At 35.6% G+C, this 16,908-nt stretch overlaps 1 protein-coding gene across 2 annotated transcripts in view; it reads left to right on the plus strand.

Moving 5' to 3' along the window:
• The window catches only part of SCCPDH (saccharopine dehydrogenase (putative)), a 30,238-nt gene extending 15,104 nt beyond the window's left edge, over nt 1-15,134 (plus strand). Inside the window, exons 6-12 of one of the 2 annotated variants that reach the window (XM_031438489.2) lie at nt 4,366-4,496; nt 5,147-5,264; nt 6,196-6,315; nt 6,404-6,460; nt 11,996-12,107; nt 13,370-13,451; nt 14,503-15,134. In XM_031438489.2, coding sequence (XP_031294349.1) covers nt 4,366-4,496; nt 5,147-5,264; nt 6,196-6,315; nt 6,404-6,460; nt 11,996-12,107; nt 13,370-13,451; nt 14,503-14,608 — 726 coding nt within the window. In that variant the 3' untranslated portion in view covers nt 14,609-15,134. The remainder of the gene's footprint in view (nt 1-4,365; nt 4,497-5,146; nt 5,265-6,195; nt 6,316-6,403; nt 6,461-11,995; nt 12,108-13,369; nt 13,452-14,502) is intronic. The other variant, XM_031438490.2, reaches the window with a different exon arrangement.
• Nucleotides 15,135-16,908: the final 1,774 nt, after the last annotated feature.

The raw sequence follows: 16,908 nt of genomic DNA on the forward strand, positions 1-16,908 counted from the left end.
GACTGTGTGTTAGGCCATAAAGCAAGACTCAGAGAATTTCAGTGGATTGAAATCATGTACTCAAGAACAGTGCTGGCTAGTAGATCCTCCACATCCACAACACAGTGATGAAGGTGTTCCCTACGTGCTGTACAATGGACGGGGGGTCAGCCCGTGGCCTGCGTTTATATGGCTGCAAGCCTGGAATGATTTATATTTTTAAAGGGGTGTGCAGCAGAGACCAGATGTGGCCTGCACAGCCCGAGATATTTAGTATGACCTTTTACAGTTTGCCAACCCCTTTTCTAGAGTATTTTTTAAACTATAATGCAATTTAGCAATCAGTGAAACAGTAACAAGAATTCAGTCTCTTCACTTCTTATAGGTTGTTGGGATTTTCTGTTTCTTCCTAAGTCAGTTTTGGTAGTTTGTTTCTACGTTAGTTTTCCAGGACTGCCATAATAAAGTACCACAAACTGGGTTGCTTAAACAACAAGTTTATTGTTCTCACAGTTTTGGAGGTTAGAAGTTCAAGATCAAGATGTTGGCAGGATTGGTTTCTTCTGAGGGCTGTGAGGGAGAATCTGTTCCATGTTTCTTTCCTAGCTTCTGGTGGTTTGCCAGCAGTCTTTGATGTTCCTTAGTCTGTAGATGCATCACTCCAGCCTCTCATCTTCCCATGGTGTGTGTGTATGTGTGTGTGTGCGCGCATGTGCAAGTTTCTACTTTTTATAAGGACCCTGGTGGTTTTGGATTAGGCACCCACCTACTCCAGTATGACCTCAGCTTAACTAATTACATCTACAACAACCCTATTTCCAAGTAATGTTATGTTCTGGGGTTCTGGGGGTTAGGCCTTCAACATATGAATTTGAGGGGGCACACAGTTTAATCCATAACGGTGTCTTTCTAGGAATTTGTCTGTTTCATCCAGGTTATCTAATTTGTTGGCATATAGTTGTTTGTAGTATTGCCTTATACTTCTTTTTATTTCTGTAAGGTTGGTAATGCCCCTTCTTTCATTCCTGATTTTAGTAATTTGAGTTCTCTCTCACGTGCTCGCTTTCTCTTGCTCTCTTTTCTCTTTCTGTCTCTCTCTGTTTTGCTAAAGGTTTTTCAATTTGGTTGATTTCTTCAAAGAACCAACTTTTGGCTTTGCTTTCTCTGTTGTTTTTCTATTCTCTGTTTCATTTATTTCCTCTCTAGTCTTTATTGTTGCTGGATACACCAATAATGGAAAAAACAGTTGCATTTCTGTATACCAGCCACAGTTAGAAAATGGGTTTTTTAAAAAAAGAGACCATTTACAGTAGCATTTAAAAATCAAGTACTTAAGTAAACAATCTTATGGTTACTGGGGGGAAAGGGCATGGGAAGGGATAAACTTGAGATTTGAAAATATTAACTATTATATATAAAATAGATAAAAAACAGACTTCTGTATAGCACAGGGAACTATATTCAATATCTTGTAGTAACCTATAATGAAAAAGAATATGAAAATGAGTGTATCTATGTATATGTATGACTGAAACATGCTGTACACCAGAAATTGAGACATTGTAACTCACTATACTTAAATAAAAAAATCAAGTACTTAAGAATAAGTGATATAAAATATATAAAATTCCTATGAAGAAAACTGTAAAATGTTATAGCAAGACCTTAAAAGAAGACAAATAAATGGAAGAATTCACCATTATCTATTGATTGGAAGACTTGGTTTTGTTAAAATGTCAGTTTTCCTTAGATTAATTTATAATCCCATATAATTCCAATCAAAATCTCAGATTTTTTTTTTGCTTGTTTGTTTTGTTTTGGTGTGCAACTTGACAAGCTAATTCTAAAATGTATATGGAGATACAGAGGGCCAAGAATAGCCAAGGTGTTCTTAAAGGAGAATAAGGTAGAAAGATGCTCTCAAATATCAAGACATCATAAGTTAGTGTGTTAGCAGGGGCATATCGGTAGATCAGTGGAACAGGATAAAGGGCTCAAAGTAGTTCGTGTATGTATGAGTACTTGATTTATGGTAAAGGGGCTTTTCAGCAGATGATGGGTACCTATATGGAGAAAAAAATGAAATTAGACTCATACTTTGCATTATGTACAAAAATCAAGTTTAGGTGGATTATAGACCTAGAAGCATAAGGCAAAACAGTAAGCTGTTAGAAGAAGACATATTTCATGGCCTCAAGGTCAGGAATGGGGAATGGCTTCTTATTTTCAGAAATATATTTTATTAATTTATTTTTATTGAAGTATCATTGACAGATAACAAGTGTACTATTCTGGTGTACAACATACTGATTTGATATTTGTATATATTACAAAACGATCACTGCTCGTTAGCACCCATCACCACACTTGGTTACAAATTGTTTTTCTTGTGATGAGAACATTTAAAATCTTCTCTCTTAGCAAATTTTTAATATGGTAGATAGTATTAACTATAGTCACCATGCTGTACAGGAAATGACTGCTTTAAAAAGACACAGAGGCGTTAAATGTAAAGAAAAACTTAAAATTGTATAAACTTATAATTGAGAATGTCTGTTTATCGAAAGACACCACTAAGAAAATGGAAAGGTCAGCTGCAGAGTAGGGGGTACTTCTAACACATGATAAATCCTAACAGCACAATTTTGAGCAAAAGAAGCCAAACTCAAAGAGTATATTATATGTTTCCATTTCTGTAAGATTTTGAAACAGGCAAAACTCACTGTACTGTTTAGGAATGAATACTTACTTAGGCAGCAAAACTCTTAAGAAAAGCAAGGACTTTTCTTGATTACCACAAAGGCCTTCTGGGCTTACATAGATGTTTGCTTCATAATTTCATTAAGTTGTACATTTATGTCTTGTATACTTCTCTTTATTTTTCAGTGAACTAAAGTAAGAAGTTTTTTTTAAATGGAATGTAATTTTTGCCTTTTTGATGGCTTGTATTTATAAGAAGATATTCTTAGGTTTTCAGAAAACTGTTTTCCTCTGATTTTTGGAAATCTTTGTTTGCAAATAGGTCAAATTGACTAGGCACAGATTTAGGATAGTTTCATAAACTCTTGAGACTTTTAGCTCTGTTTTAGTTTTAACAAAACAGAATAAATTAATCTGTACCAAAATAGAAATTAGGTTGGTGTCTCTCTACCTTTCAGTGTCATCAGAGCTATGATATGAAATCCTGAGTCTTCTGATGGTTTGATTGTTTCTTTTATTCTACTTAAAGCAGTCAATGGTATCTTCGCATCTGCTTTACTGTTACTTGTCTTTCAGAATCTTGTGATGGAGTTGGTTTTGAATTTTTCTAAATGACTTGGTTCATTCAAACAAGGTAGACAGCATATAAAGCAGGACATAATACAATGTGTACAATCAAAATTATAAATAAAATTTAAAATATTTATGTAATAGAGAATTAAAAGGCCCACCTAGAAGTTAGGTAAAGAAGGGACAGTACTAAGACAGTAATTTCCAAGATTACATCCTTACCTGTGCTCTCCTTTCTGCCAGTCGTTTCTTTCTTTCTTTTTTTTTAAAGCTTTTTTTTTTTAAATTTATGGAGGTACTGGGGATTGAACACAGGACCTCCTGCACGCTAAGCACGTACTTTACCACTGAGCTATACACTCCCCTCTGCCAGTCATTTCTAATTAGAGTTGGAGGTGAGGGTTGTGGAAGGTGTAATTGTATTAGAAGGAATGGAAGGCACCAAGAGCTAAGAATGTCATCGAAGAGATGAAAAATAAATGGATGAATGAGAGTCCAGGTGAGATCAAACAAGGATTCTATGCTGGGTACAGTACCAGAAAGAAATTGAAGTGGAGAAAGAAATTAAAATATAAATCATATTAATAAGCCTTAAAATTAAAAAAATATATTTTAAAAAGCCTTCTGTGGAATACATTTGTATAACTTGGGGCTAGAATAAGGGGTGTTTCGGGCAGGGGGCACCAAATACAACAGGGAAGGACTAGACCGACAGTACACTGTGTATGCATACATAATTGTGCTTATGAACATATCTTGAAATTTTGAAGAATCAGCGTTGAGACAGGGATTAGAGAGGCTAATTTTAAAGGTGTATGGTCAATTAGCTGAGTGAAATTGTCTTATTAAAAAAAGTATAATTAGGAAGAAAGAGGAAAGGGCATGTGTTGTAAATATGTAATGTGTAAATAGGGTGTAAATAGTGAATACGATCAAAATAGTGAGCGTTACTGCTGCCTAGCCGGTCGTGAAAATTTATCTCAAGATTGTTAAATAAGAGATTATGCCTTGCTCAAATAGAGGTGAAATGTTCTTTGTATTAATTATAAGTTACTTGGGTTTACATTTTATTATTCCTTAAGATACGTTTCTTTAAGTCTTGAATTATTTTGTCAGGGGTTGTGTGTTCATGATGGTACCTGGAAGTCAGCAGTTTATGGTTTTGGTGATCAGAGTAGTTTGAAAAAACTACGAAATGAGGCAAATCTGAAGCCTGTCCCAATTGTTGGTCCAAAATTGAAAAGAAGGTATGTTATCTCAAAATCTGTTCTTTAGTTAATCTAATCTAAGCATATTGTTGGTGATCTGGCTGTTAATAACATACACTACTAAGAAAAGCTAGGAGACGTATAGTGAGTTCAGGATTGTTTTCAAAGATAAATAAAATATAACTAATACCTTACCCTAAGTTTAAATGTTTCATCTATTATAATACACTTTGACTCTGGGAAAAATTTATTTTATGACTTTTCACTATCAATATCAAAATTAAACATCAGTTAAATTTTATGCAGTAAAAATGTGATGATCTTATGTAGATTAAACAATCTATTAATGGTATTTATATGTGAGATCTCTAAACTCAGAGTTTGGCTGTTGAAATGAGTGTTCTTTTTATCATTGTCTAGGAAAATTGATGGGATATGAAACAGTTAAACTATGTGTTAAGTATCCATGCTGTGAAGAATACTACATTGTTCCAACTTGTCACTTGTTTAGGTGTAGGTGTAGAGAACAAAGAACAAATACTAAATACTAAAGTAAATTTTAATTAAGAGCAGATCTGCCATCTTGCTGTTATTGCCTCAAGATAAATTAAGATTTTTATTCAGAAATTTACCAGTTAAAGTTGTGGTCACTGTAAATGGAGAAAATGCAACGTGGGTCTGTCTTGCAGGTGGCCAATTTCCTACTGCAGAGAACTCAACAGTTACTCCATCCCTTTCTTGGGAGCAGATGTATCTGTTGTGAAGCGGACTCAGCGTTACTTGTATGAAAATTTAGAGCAATCACCTGTAAGTGTATATGATTTATTTTTGTATATATATATTTTTATTGAAGTACAGTCAGTTTACAATGTTGTGTCAATTTCTGGTGTACAGCATAATGCTTCAGTCATACATGAACATACATATATTTGTTTTTATGATTTTTTTTTTTTACTATAGAGTATTCTGTCTTTACTTCAGTTCTCCTGTCTGTTTGATGTAGGATTTTTCTGTTTATAAAGCAATAAAAGAAAGAGCTAAATAATGCATGTTTTAGTTTCTGGAAACAAAGAATTAGTAGCATAGAGCATTTTGCATCTTATAAGGGTGGTAACAGCCTCCTCCCATAATTCAAATCTGGCCTGCTGAATACCTTTTTAATGTAATGCAACAGTAGCAAGCTCAGTTTGGGAAATCTTGGGGCATAAACACCTGACAATCCTGTTGAGAATTTCAGCTGCTAGAATACTCTTTCTGTTGCCTATGGAGATGTCTGGATTCTTCTCTCTTCTCTCCTTACTACCTCTGGAGTATCATCTTATTCTTTTGGTGAGGGAAGGAATTACTCCCACTGCTGAGACTTGAAGAAGAAGCTATCTCAAGTTAAAAAAAAAAAAGTAGTATTTTCTCATAGAAGAGGTTGTCATAAGTGGAGTCTGCATTCTATAGTGTATAGTTGCTAAACTCAGGTATATTATGGACTTTTATATATGGATTATATGAACTTTTGTGTTCAAGTAGGGGAAGCTAATTACCATTTATAACAATTTCTTTTTTAAAATGTCCTCCCAGTATCTGGTTTCTGAACCAGCTTTTAGAACATAACACATTCATAAAGTGGAAACTGCTGTTGTTCGGTATTTATGACTATAGAATAAGTTATAAGTAGGTAACATCCTTGTATTACTTGGTCTAAGAAAGCAGGGAGTAACATCCTGGCTTTATATTCTTTGTTCAGGTTCAGTATGCTGCTTATCTTACTGTGGGAGGCATCACCTCTGTTATTAAGCTGATGTTTGCTGGACTTTTCTTTTTATTCTTTGTGAGGTTTAGCATTGGAAGGCAACTTCTCATAAAAGTAAGTAATATTTTTATGTAATTAGACCTTTAGAATTATTTTCCATGAGTTTAAAAATATCACTGAAGTTTTTTTTTTCTTCCTTTAGTTCCCATGGCTCTTCTCCTTTGGTTATTTTTCAAAACAAGGTCCAACACAAAGACAGGTAACCTTTTCTTTTGTATCTAGGTCTCTGAAGCAATACGTCTCTTTGTTTTTACTTTTCCTCAGTGCAGTGACAATAAAAGCTAAAACTCAATGGAGCACTTACTGTGTTTAAGACGCTCCTTTATGTTCTTTACATAAATTAGATTACTTAATCTTTTCAAACACTCCTTGAGGTAGGTGTTATCCTCATTTAACAGATGAGGAAAGTGAATCACAGAGAGGCTAAGAAATTTGCCAAAGTCCTATAGTGAGTAAATGACCAAGCTAGGATGAGAACCCAGCCATCTGGCTCCAGAAATTGTATTCTCTTTACTTCATAGAGATTTCAAATATTTTTACTCTTCTGTTTTTCTCCTTTGTTATCTCCTCCTTTTCACCTCCTCTCTCCCTTTCCCCCATGTGTCCCTCTTCCCCTTCCACACACCCTGAATCCCCATGGTAGATTGAATTACCTCCTGTCCAATATCCTCCATGATGTGACTGCTTCAGGCACTTCAGATCTAACATGTAAAAATCTGGACTTCTTTCCCCCAAACCCTCTTCTGCCTTCTCTATTTCCCATCTCAGTTGGTGACACTATCATCTGCCCAGTCATGAGCATAAGCAACATTCTAGATTTTTCTCCAAATCCATCACAGCTACCTTAGTTCAGGCTGTTACCTCTCTCTCTGCTCTTTTTCCTTCTAATTGTGGTAAAATACGTATGAAATAAAATTTACCATCTTAACCATTTTTAAGTGTTCAGTAGTATCAAGTTTATTCATATTGTTGTACAACTAAAACTCTATACCATTAAAAAATAACTCTCCTTTCCCCCTTTTCCCCAGCTCTTGGCAAACATCTTTCTACTTTGTATATATGAATTTGACCACACTAGGTACCTCATGAGGGGAATTATGCAGTAATTGCCCTTCTGTGATTGGCTTATTTTACATAGCATAGTGTCCTCAGAGTTCATCCATGTTGTGGCATGGGTCAGAATTTCCTTTCTTTTTGAGGCTGAATAATATTGCATTGTATATACAGTTGTCCCTCGGTATCTGTAGGGGGTTGGTTCCAGGATCCCCCACAGATGCCAGAATCCATGATGCTCAAGTTCCTACATAAAATGGCATTGTATTTGCATATAACCTATGGACACTGTCCTGTATACTTTAAATCATCTCTAGATTACTTTATAATATCTGATACAATGTAAATGCTAGGTAAATAATTATAAATGCAATGTAAATGCTATGTAAGTAGTTGCTGGCATGAGGCAAATTCAAATTTTGCTCTTTGGAATTTTCTGGAATCCTTTTTTCCCAAATAATTTTGATTCACGATTGAATCTGTGGACGTGGGAACCACGGATATTGAGGGTTGACTGTATATACCATATTTTGCTTATCCATTCATCTGTTCATGGACACTTGGATTACTTACACCTTTTGTCTATTTTGAATAATGCCTTTATGAAATTGGGTGTGCAGATTTCTCTTTGAGACCCTGCTTTCAGTTCTTTGGGGTATATACCCAGAGGTGCATTTGCTGGATCCTATGGTAATTCTATTTTTAATTTTTTGAGGAGCCACCAAACTTTTCCACTGCAGCTGCACCATTTTACATTCCCACCAACTGTGCACAAAGATTCCAGTTTCTCCACATTCCTTACCAACACTTGTTATTTCCTGTTATTTTTTATAGTAGCCATCCAAATAGGTGGGAGGTGATATCTCATTATGGTTTTGATTTTTGCATTTCCCTAATAATTAGCAGTGTTGCACTTCTTTTCATATGTTTATTGGCCATTTGTATATCTTCTTTAGAAAAATGTCTGTTCAAATCTTTTGCCCATTTTTTAATTGTATTGTTGAGTTTGAAGTCTTCTCTATATATTGTGCATATTAATCCCTTATCAAATATGTGATTTGCAAATATTTTCTTCCAATCTGTGGGTTGTCTTTTCACTGTTAATAATGCAGACCCTTATCTCTCAGCTGAACTATTCATAGCCTTCCTATGATTTCTTTCTAATTCATCTTCCCACTGCTGTACAAGAAAACTGTGACACAAATCTGATTCTGTTCGAAAGAATGATCAAAATATGCAGATCAATCAATGTGACATACATATTAACTAAAGAAAAGACAAAACCTATATGATCATCTCAATAGATGCAGAAAAAGCATTTGATAAAATTCAACATCAATTCATGATAAAAACTCTCACCAAAGTGGATATTGAGGGAACATATCTCAACATAATAAAAGCCTTTTACTGCAAACCCACAGCCAATGTAATAGTCAGCAGTAGAAAGCTGAAAGCCTTCCCACTAAATTCAGGAACAAGACAAGGATACCCACTGTCTCCACTTCTATTAAATATAGTATTAGAAGTCCTAGGCACTGTAGTCAGACAAGAAAAAGAAATTAAAGATATCGATACTGGAAGGGAAGAGGTAAAAGTGTTATTATTTGCAGATGACATGATACTCTATAGAGAACCCCAAAGACTCTACACAGAACCTGTTGGAACTAGTAAATGAATTCAACAAGATAGCAGAATACAAGATTAATATACAGAAATCTGTTGCATTCCTTTACACTAACAATGAAATATCAGAAAGAAAAAGTTTAAAATCACATCAAAACAAACAAACAAAAAATGTAGGAATAAATTTAACCAAAGAGGTGAAAGACCTATGTGCTGAAAACTGTAAAACGTTGATAAAGGAAACTGAAAATGATTCAAAGAAATGGAAAGATATCCTGTGCTCTTGGATTGGAAGAATGAATATTGTTAAAATGGCCATACTATCCAAAGCAATCTACAGATTTAATGCCATCCCTGTCAAGTTACCCATGACATTTTTTCACAGAACTAGAAAAAAATGGAACCATGAAAGGCCCAGAATTGCCAAAGTAATCCTGTGAAAAAAGAACAAAGCTGGAGGCATAGCCCTCCCATACTTCAGACAATATGACAAAGCTACAGTTACCAAAATAACGTGGTATTGGCACAAAAATAGACATATTCTGATTGGTGGAACAGAATAGAAATCCCAGAAATAAAACCACAAATATACAGTCAATTAATCTATGACAAAACCAGCAAGAATACACAATAGAGAAAAATGGTCTCTTCAGCAAGTGGTATTGGGAAAGCTGGACAGCTTTATGTAACTCAGTGAAACTAGAACACTCCCTCACATCGTATACAAAAATAAACTCAAAAAGGCTTAAAGACTGAAGTATAAGACATGATACCATGAAACTCCTACAAGAGAACACAGGCAAAACAATCTTGGATGTAAATCGTAGCAGTATTTTCTTAGATCTGTATCACAAGGCAAAAGAAATAAAAGCAAAAATTTAAAAAAAAATGGGACCTAGCTAAACTTAAAACCTTTTGCACAGAAAAGAAAACCATCAACAAAATGAAAAGACAACCTACAGAATGGGAGAAAATATTTGCAAATAATGCGACCAAAAATGGGTTAATGTCCAAAATATGTAAGTAGCTCATAAAACTCAATATTAAAAAAAAAACAGCCCAATCAGAAAATGGGCAGAAGACTTAGACATTTCTCCAGTGAAGACATACAGATGGCAAAAAGGCACATGAAAAGATGCTCAACATCACTAATTATTAGAGAAATACAAATCAAAACTACAATGAGGTATCATCTCGCACCTGTCAGAATGGCCATCATCAAAAAGACTAATAATAATAAATGCTCGAGAGAGTGTGGAGAAAAGGGAGCCCCTTCTACACTGTTGGTGGGGATGTAAGTGATACCATATATTTGTCTTTCTCTGTTTTGACCTCAAATTTAAGTTATTTGGTCTTGTTCTGGGAAAATTCCATTGGTGTTTTGATAGCAGTTTCATTGACTGTAGATTGTCTTGGGTAATTATGGTCATTTTAACAATATTAGTTCTTTTCAGTCCAAGAGCGTGGTATTCCATTTGTGTCATCTTCAGCTTCTTTCATCAGTGTCTTATAAATTTTGATGCGATTGAAAATGAGATTGTTTTCTCAATTTCTGATAGTTTGTTGTTAGTGTATAGAAATACAACAGATTTCTGTATATTAACCTTGTATCCTACAACTTTACTGAATTCATTTATTAGTTGTAATAGTTTTTTGGTGACATCTTTAGGATTTTCTATATGTGGTATCATGACCTCTGTGAACAGTGACAGTTTTACTTCCTTTCAAATTTAGATTCCTTTTATTTCTTTTTTTTTTTTTTTTTTGTCTGATTGTTGTGGCTAGGACTTCTAATACTAGGTTGAATAAAAGTGGCAAGAGTGGGCACTCTTGTTCCTGATCATAGAGGATATGCTTTCAGCTTTTCACTATTGAGTATGATGTTAGCCGTGGTTTTATATATGTTCTTTGTTATGTGGAAGTATGTTCCCTCTATATATCCACTTTGTTGAGACTTTTTATCTTAAATGTTGAACTTTGTCAAATGATTTTTCTGCATTTATTGAGATGATCATATGATTTTTATCCTTTATTTATTAATGTGGTATATCACGTTGACTGATTTGTGGATGTTAAACCATCCTTGCATCCCTAAAATAAAGCCCACTTGATCATGGTGTTGTGTCCTTTTCGTATGTTGTTGAATTTAGTTTGCTGATACTTTGTTGAGGATTTTTGCATTTATGTTCATCAGGGATATTGGCTGTGATTTTCTTGTGGCACCCTTGCCTGGTTTTGCCTTTAAATAGTGATTTTTCCTTTCTGTCACCAACCTTACTTTTCTGTGTAATAAACTTCTCTGTTAGAGAGAGTGTGTGTATGTATGTGCATGCATGCACACACATGCATGCACGCACATACAATTCAAAACCCTAGCCTCCTCCTCAGTAAATTTTTATACACATATATATTTCCTCTAACTAAACTGGAAGCTCTAGGAATGCCATATATTTTATTTTATAAATATTTTATTTAGTCTCAGGGCCTAACATAGCGTCTGATCTTTAGTTAATACTAAGTAAAAGTTTGTTGACCATGGCTTTATTACCTTATTTCTAAAGTCAGTGATTATGACAGATGCTTGGATAAATCTTCTATAATTTTTGAATCAAATTTTTATACTTCAAAGTGGAGCAATTTTATATCTACACCCTAAGCCATTACATATTGTCACTAGCTGCTGACTATTTTTGTCTTGTCACCTCAGATATCTAAAACTAGAGTACCATAAAATAAAAATACCTCCAGTTTTCCCTCTGAAACTGCATTTTAGTGATGCTGTCCTTCTTTAAGCCACAACCTGAGAATCATCTTTGTTTCAGCTTTATTCCTCACTACCTCCCTCCCCCCAGTATACACCAGTCAGCAAAACTTGTATGTCTTCAAAGAATTACATTTTGCTCCATGCTTCAATACAGGATGACAGGATGTTCTGGCAGATAGAATTTTTTTTTAATCTACTGAGAATGTCTTATATGAAGTATAATAGTAGATTTTATTGTGTTCAAGGAGGAAATGACATATTTATTTAATAAACCCTTTGCTTTCTTTTCCTCAGATTGATGCCTCATCATTTACTATGACATTTTTTGGTCAAGGATACAGCCAAGGATTTGGTACTGATAAGAGCAAACCAAATATCAGAATTTGTACTCAGGTGAAAGGACCAGGTATTTCACATATGACTTAAGAACGCTTGGGAGCTTTACATTGTCTTAAGCTGTACAGTGGTGTACTACTACTACAGTAGATGCTTTTTTAAAGCTTGTTTGTTTTAGAAATAAATTTGCACAAATTAACTAATAATGATAAATGATTCTCTCAAAAGAAGGATTGAAATTATTGGCATATTTCAATTTTATTATTGTATTCTTCCCTCTGGTTTTCTTTTTCAGTATGATTCAATAATTCTGAATGGAATTTTTTAAATATTAAGAAGACAAGGGGCTGATTGATATTTTTCTATTCTAGTCTCATACTCAAAGGTTACTGTAAAGCAGTACAATTATAACATAAATCAAAGCTGTGATTCAAGGTTTCTTTGGAGTCTGTGATCACCCTGACATTGCTTGTAAAGTGTGTGTGCACATGTGCATTTTCCTGGGGAGGGTAAAAGTTTTGATAGGTTGTTACAAGGAATTGTCACCCAAAAACATTCATAACTTAATGCTGTAAATTTTAGAGAACTATACAGAGACAATCCTGCTTGTGGATCACAGTATAAGTTTAGTTACCCTCGTTCCTAGTATATCACAGGGGATCTCTTTTGTAGTTTTAATCAAGCCCAGTAGTAAAGATATTTTTTTTTTCAAATGTCACCTGGCTTTTTAAGATAAGTTGACTATGTTCTTATTTGACATGAATATAAACACTAATGGCCTGTTTGTTTATAGACTTTGTTTAGAGTTACTTTTAAAAATTGGACTTCTTTGAGAGTTACTCAGTTGCTTTTTTTTAAGAAATTGAGTCCTTTTTTAAAAGTGAAGTTTAGTATATTTGATCGATAAAGATAAGTTTAGTGTATGAAAGAGAAATAAGAAGCCTAGGATCATTGGTAAGAGTGTGGACCTCAGCCGGCTGCCTGAATGTGATTCTGGCTCACCCACTGCCTAACTTTGTGCATTTGGATGAGCCGCCTAACCTCTCACTGTCTCAGTTCCCTAATCTCTAAAATGGATGTAAAATAGTACTTACCTCATATAACTGTTGGGAGAATTAAATGAGTTTAATAGATTTAAAGCACTTAATACAGTTCCTAATACTTAGTAAGTTCTATATAAATGTTATATTTGTTACTATGTGAACAGAGTATGTATTGAGGAAATTCTGTATACCTATACTTAGGTATAAAATCTACCATTTGATTTGTGGGTCTTTTTGAATGCATATTTCATGAACACTTTCTTTCTCTTTGATCATCTGTTTCCTACAGAAGCCGGCTATGTGGCTACCTCCATAGCCATGGTCCAGGCAGCCATGACTCTTCTAAATGATGCCTCTGATCTTCCTAAGGTGTAAGTCTGATTGTCTTCAAGTTTGAAGATACCTTTTTCACTTATGTTAAAATTTAGCTTATTTAGGTTTGGTTTTCAGGCGTCGGGTTTGTCTATAAGCATTTACAGTACCTTTGATCAAAGATCAAAGAGGTAAACTTAAAATTGTGAGAAGGATAGTTCCTATTGACCCCTAGGAGCAGAGTAGAGTAAATGAGAGGAGACAGAAAAGTTTGAGATCCATGTAAGTTGGCTTCAGTTCCTCCTAAAAATAACTCAGGTGCATGGTCAGCTACTCAGAAAAGGTCCCTGTAGTTGAATGGTATTGACAGGAGCCTGTAATCCGCACTGAATGATACCCAGCTGGCAGTGGGAGCCTTGACACCAAGCATCCAGGCCAGGTAATTTTCAAATGGATTATTTTACTGGAGCATTTAGCTGTTACCCTAAAAGTAGGCCAACTCTATAAATGAGCATAGGCCCACAAGCTTAGGAACAAATAAGTTTAGGCATGACCTGAAACAATAATAAATAATAAACATAGAAATTATACAAAGTGAAACCTAATTAAAGTTTTTCAAATTTTTGTATGCCCTTTGAAAATATTTATCATTTTCTAAATATTAGCCATTATATTTAAAGGAACTTCTTTTCATCCAGTTTGTCTCATTTATGCTTTATTAATAATTGATTGCTTAAATTTACTTTGCTGATTTCTTTATTTAATCCTGAATTTATAAACTCGCTGACTTTATAAACAGCTGCTGTTACTTGGGTTGATAACCCTCCATGTGCCCTTCGGACACACACCAGTACCATGGAAACAGTTTCACTAGTTGTTGAACCAGTCTAGACAGGTTTGCTGGGTACTAGTGTCCTCCTGAGTATTAGATACTTGCTCTTTTGGCTGATTTTAGAAACAGAACCAAAACTAGTCCATGACAGAGTCAAGAATCAGGTATTCATGAGCTCTGTGGTGATCTGACAGCTAGGCCTCTAGTAAATCGTGCTGGCAGAGGAAGGGGCTGGAGCTGGGCTCTGTGCACTGTTTTATCTTGTTATTGTCTTTCAGGGGCGGGGTCTTCACACCTGCAGCAGCTTTCTCCAGAACAAAGTTGATTGACAGACTTACCCAACGTGGCATTGAATTTAGTGTCATTAGCAGCTCTGAAGTCTAAACATTTGAAGAATTAACTGAAGTCATAAAATGCATGAATTAACAGCTTTTTAATTTGTTATTTGAAATTCTTCTATAAGCCTATCTGACTATATGTGGAAAAGATTGTCAAATTTAAAATATGTACACTAAAAGCAGGAAATTGTATTTGCGTACCCTAAATTTCAAATCTTAGCTGATTTTTGTGATTTTTATTACTTGTAAGAAAAAACTATGACTGACTTTTTCATTGAAGAATTCATGGTCAGTTTCTATAAGTGAGCTGGCAGATCAGAGGGTGGGGTGGATAGCTCTGTCTGTGTTGCTGACAGATTCCTTGACGAAGCACCCAGGCTGGTGTTCATGTAATAAGTAGCTGCTGCTTTCTTTGCCATGATTATCACACTTTCCCATGAGTTTCTCTACATCGAGTAGGCCTTTGCCAAATGAAACTGCATTTTTGCTATTTTAGCCTAGTTTTTCACCCACCTACACTGACTGATTCTGGATTCTTACCTAAGTTGCATAATAAAGGATTATCAATTAAACAGTGGTTTTTGTGTTTGAACATGGCCGTGTAATTTAGTAGTGGTGGAAATGTGCTTCCTAAGTGGTCTGTGTACTGCTAATAATTGGACTTGTCATTCATTTTACCTGGTTCTGTACCTGTGGTTGTTTTTAAGGATACAGCTGGTAAGTTTCTATTAATTTTCATTGCCTAAGCAAAATTTTTTTCAATTTATTTTTTATATTTTAACCAGGTTTTCCACTGAAGCCCTAAACTAAGGTAAAAGACTTTTCCTTTGGTAATAAGCATACAATAAACACATATAAGTGTTCTGTTACATTCATTATGTAAAGAGGACAGCCACTGTCTTTATGGAATTTCTGCTCTACAGCAAGAGGAGTGACATTGATAGGAATCTTATTCATGTGCTGCCTGTACAGAAGATGAGAGGGAGATTCTTGGTGTTAGTACTGTTCATCCTAACTTTGCTTCCTCTGCCCAGGGCTGGTCAGAATCTGGTCTCAGCTGCACCCTAATTTGTGGGACCTTAGAAAAGGTTTTATCATCTCTAAAATCAGGAAGATGGGCAGGAGCAACGGATGTCATGATTAACTGCATATCAGAATCACAAACAACATAGGTTCTCCAGTGAACCTCAGCAGTTTGATGCAGAAGGTCTGAAGGTTGGGCCATAGGAATCTGTGGTTTAGATCTGCATTTGGGAGCTTCTGGGTAAGACTCCGTGTGTGTCAGTGTTCTTTCCACCTTTGCAACGTGTGCTGTGTTGTATTCTAGGGTTGACACTGATAATGACCACCTGTGTGACTCTGTCCTCCAGCTTGAGAAACCAGCGTGTCTCATCCTGATTTTCTTTTTAACATCCACCCCCTACCCCAAGGCTCTACCTCCTCATTTGCAGAAAGTATACTACTTGTCTGAATAATATACTTTCTGCAAATTGTCCAAAAACTTCAAGGCTCAATCCAAGAGTTAAAAATTTTTCTTGCTTCCTGTGGCCTCACTGCTGTTCTGCCTCATTGACAGAGGCTTTCTAGGATTCCATGATGGTTTGCTGACCCTTGTCCCTGCCATCACCAACATGGAGCTCCACACTTGGGCTCCAAGTTTACAGGTTATTTTTTAGTTGCTATGCACTCAGTCAGGCGTTGAGCTGCAGGCAAAACCCAAGCTCCCCCCATAAGCCCTTGGACCCTGGTAGTAAGCTGAAATCATCCAGCCCAGATTCCTTCCCCTTCCCAGGGAGACTCCTTTTTAGAGCCCTTGATGGCCCCTCCTGCCAGCAGAGTTTCAGTGTCATTACATTTGATTTCCCTAAGTTTACATTTTAGGGTTGTCACCTCTATTTCCTCCTTCCTGGTTGCTTATGCAAATCAGTCCAATGGCTCCCTGGGACAGTCCTGCATATTAAGGCCCAAGGCCTTTGGTTAGAAATGCAGTCTGAGTCAGCCCACTGCTTACTCACAGTGGCCTGGACAAGCCTTGTTTATTTAACATTTAAAGCCCCGCAAATGGGGAAAGTAATAAAGCCAAACTCATAGAATTATGGTGAGAATTAAATGAGCTAACAGATACTTAGCACTTACATTAGTGCCTGACACACAGTAAGCACTCAGTCTCAGTATTATTGCTGCTATTGTTATTAGTCTCTCTTTGGCTACAAAAAGTTTCTTTACAAGCCTTTCCCCAGAGCACTCAGTGCCTGTAAGTCCTTGACTAAGACTCATCAATGAATTCTTTGTGGAATCAAGATCACTTTGAGATTCACTAACTCCTGGCAGATTTCGTAATAAATC

Source organism: Camelus dromedarius, chromosome 21 (genome assembly GCF_036321535.1).
Source record: "Camelus dromedarius isolate mCamDro1 chromosome 21, mCamDro1.pat, whole genome shotgun sequence".
NCBI lineage: Eukaryota > Metazoa > Chordata > Mammalia > Artiodactyla > Camelidae > Camelus > Camelus dromedarius.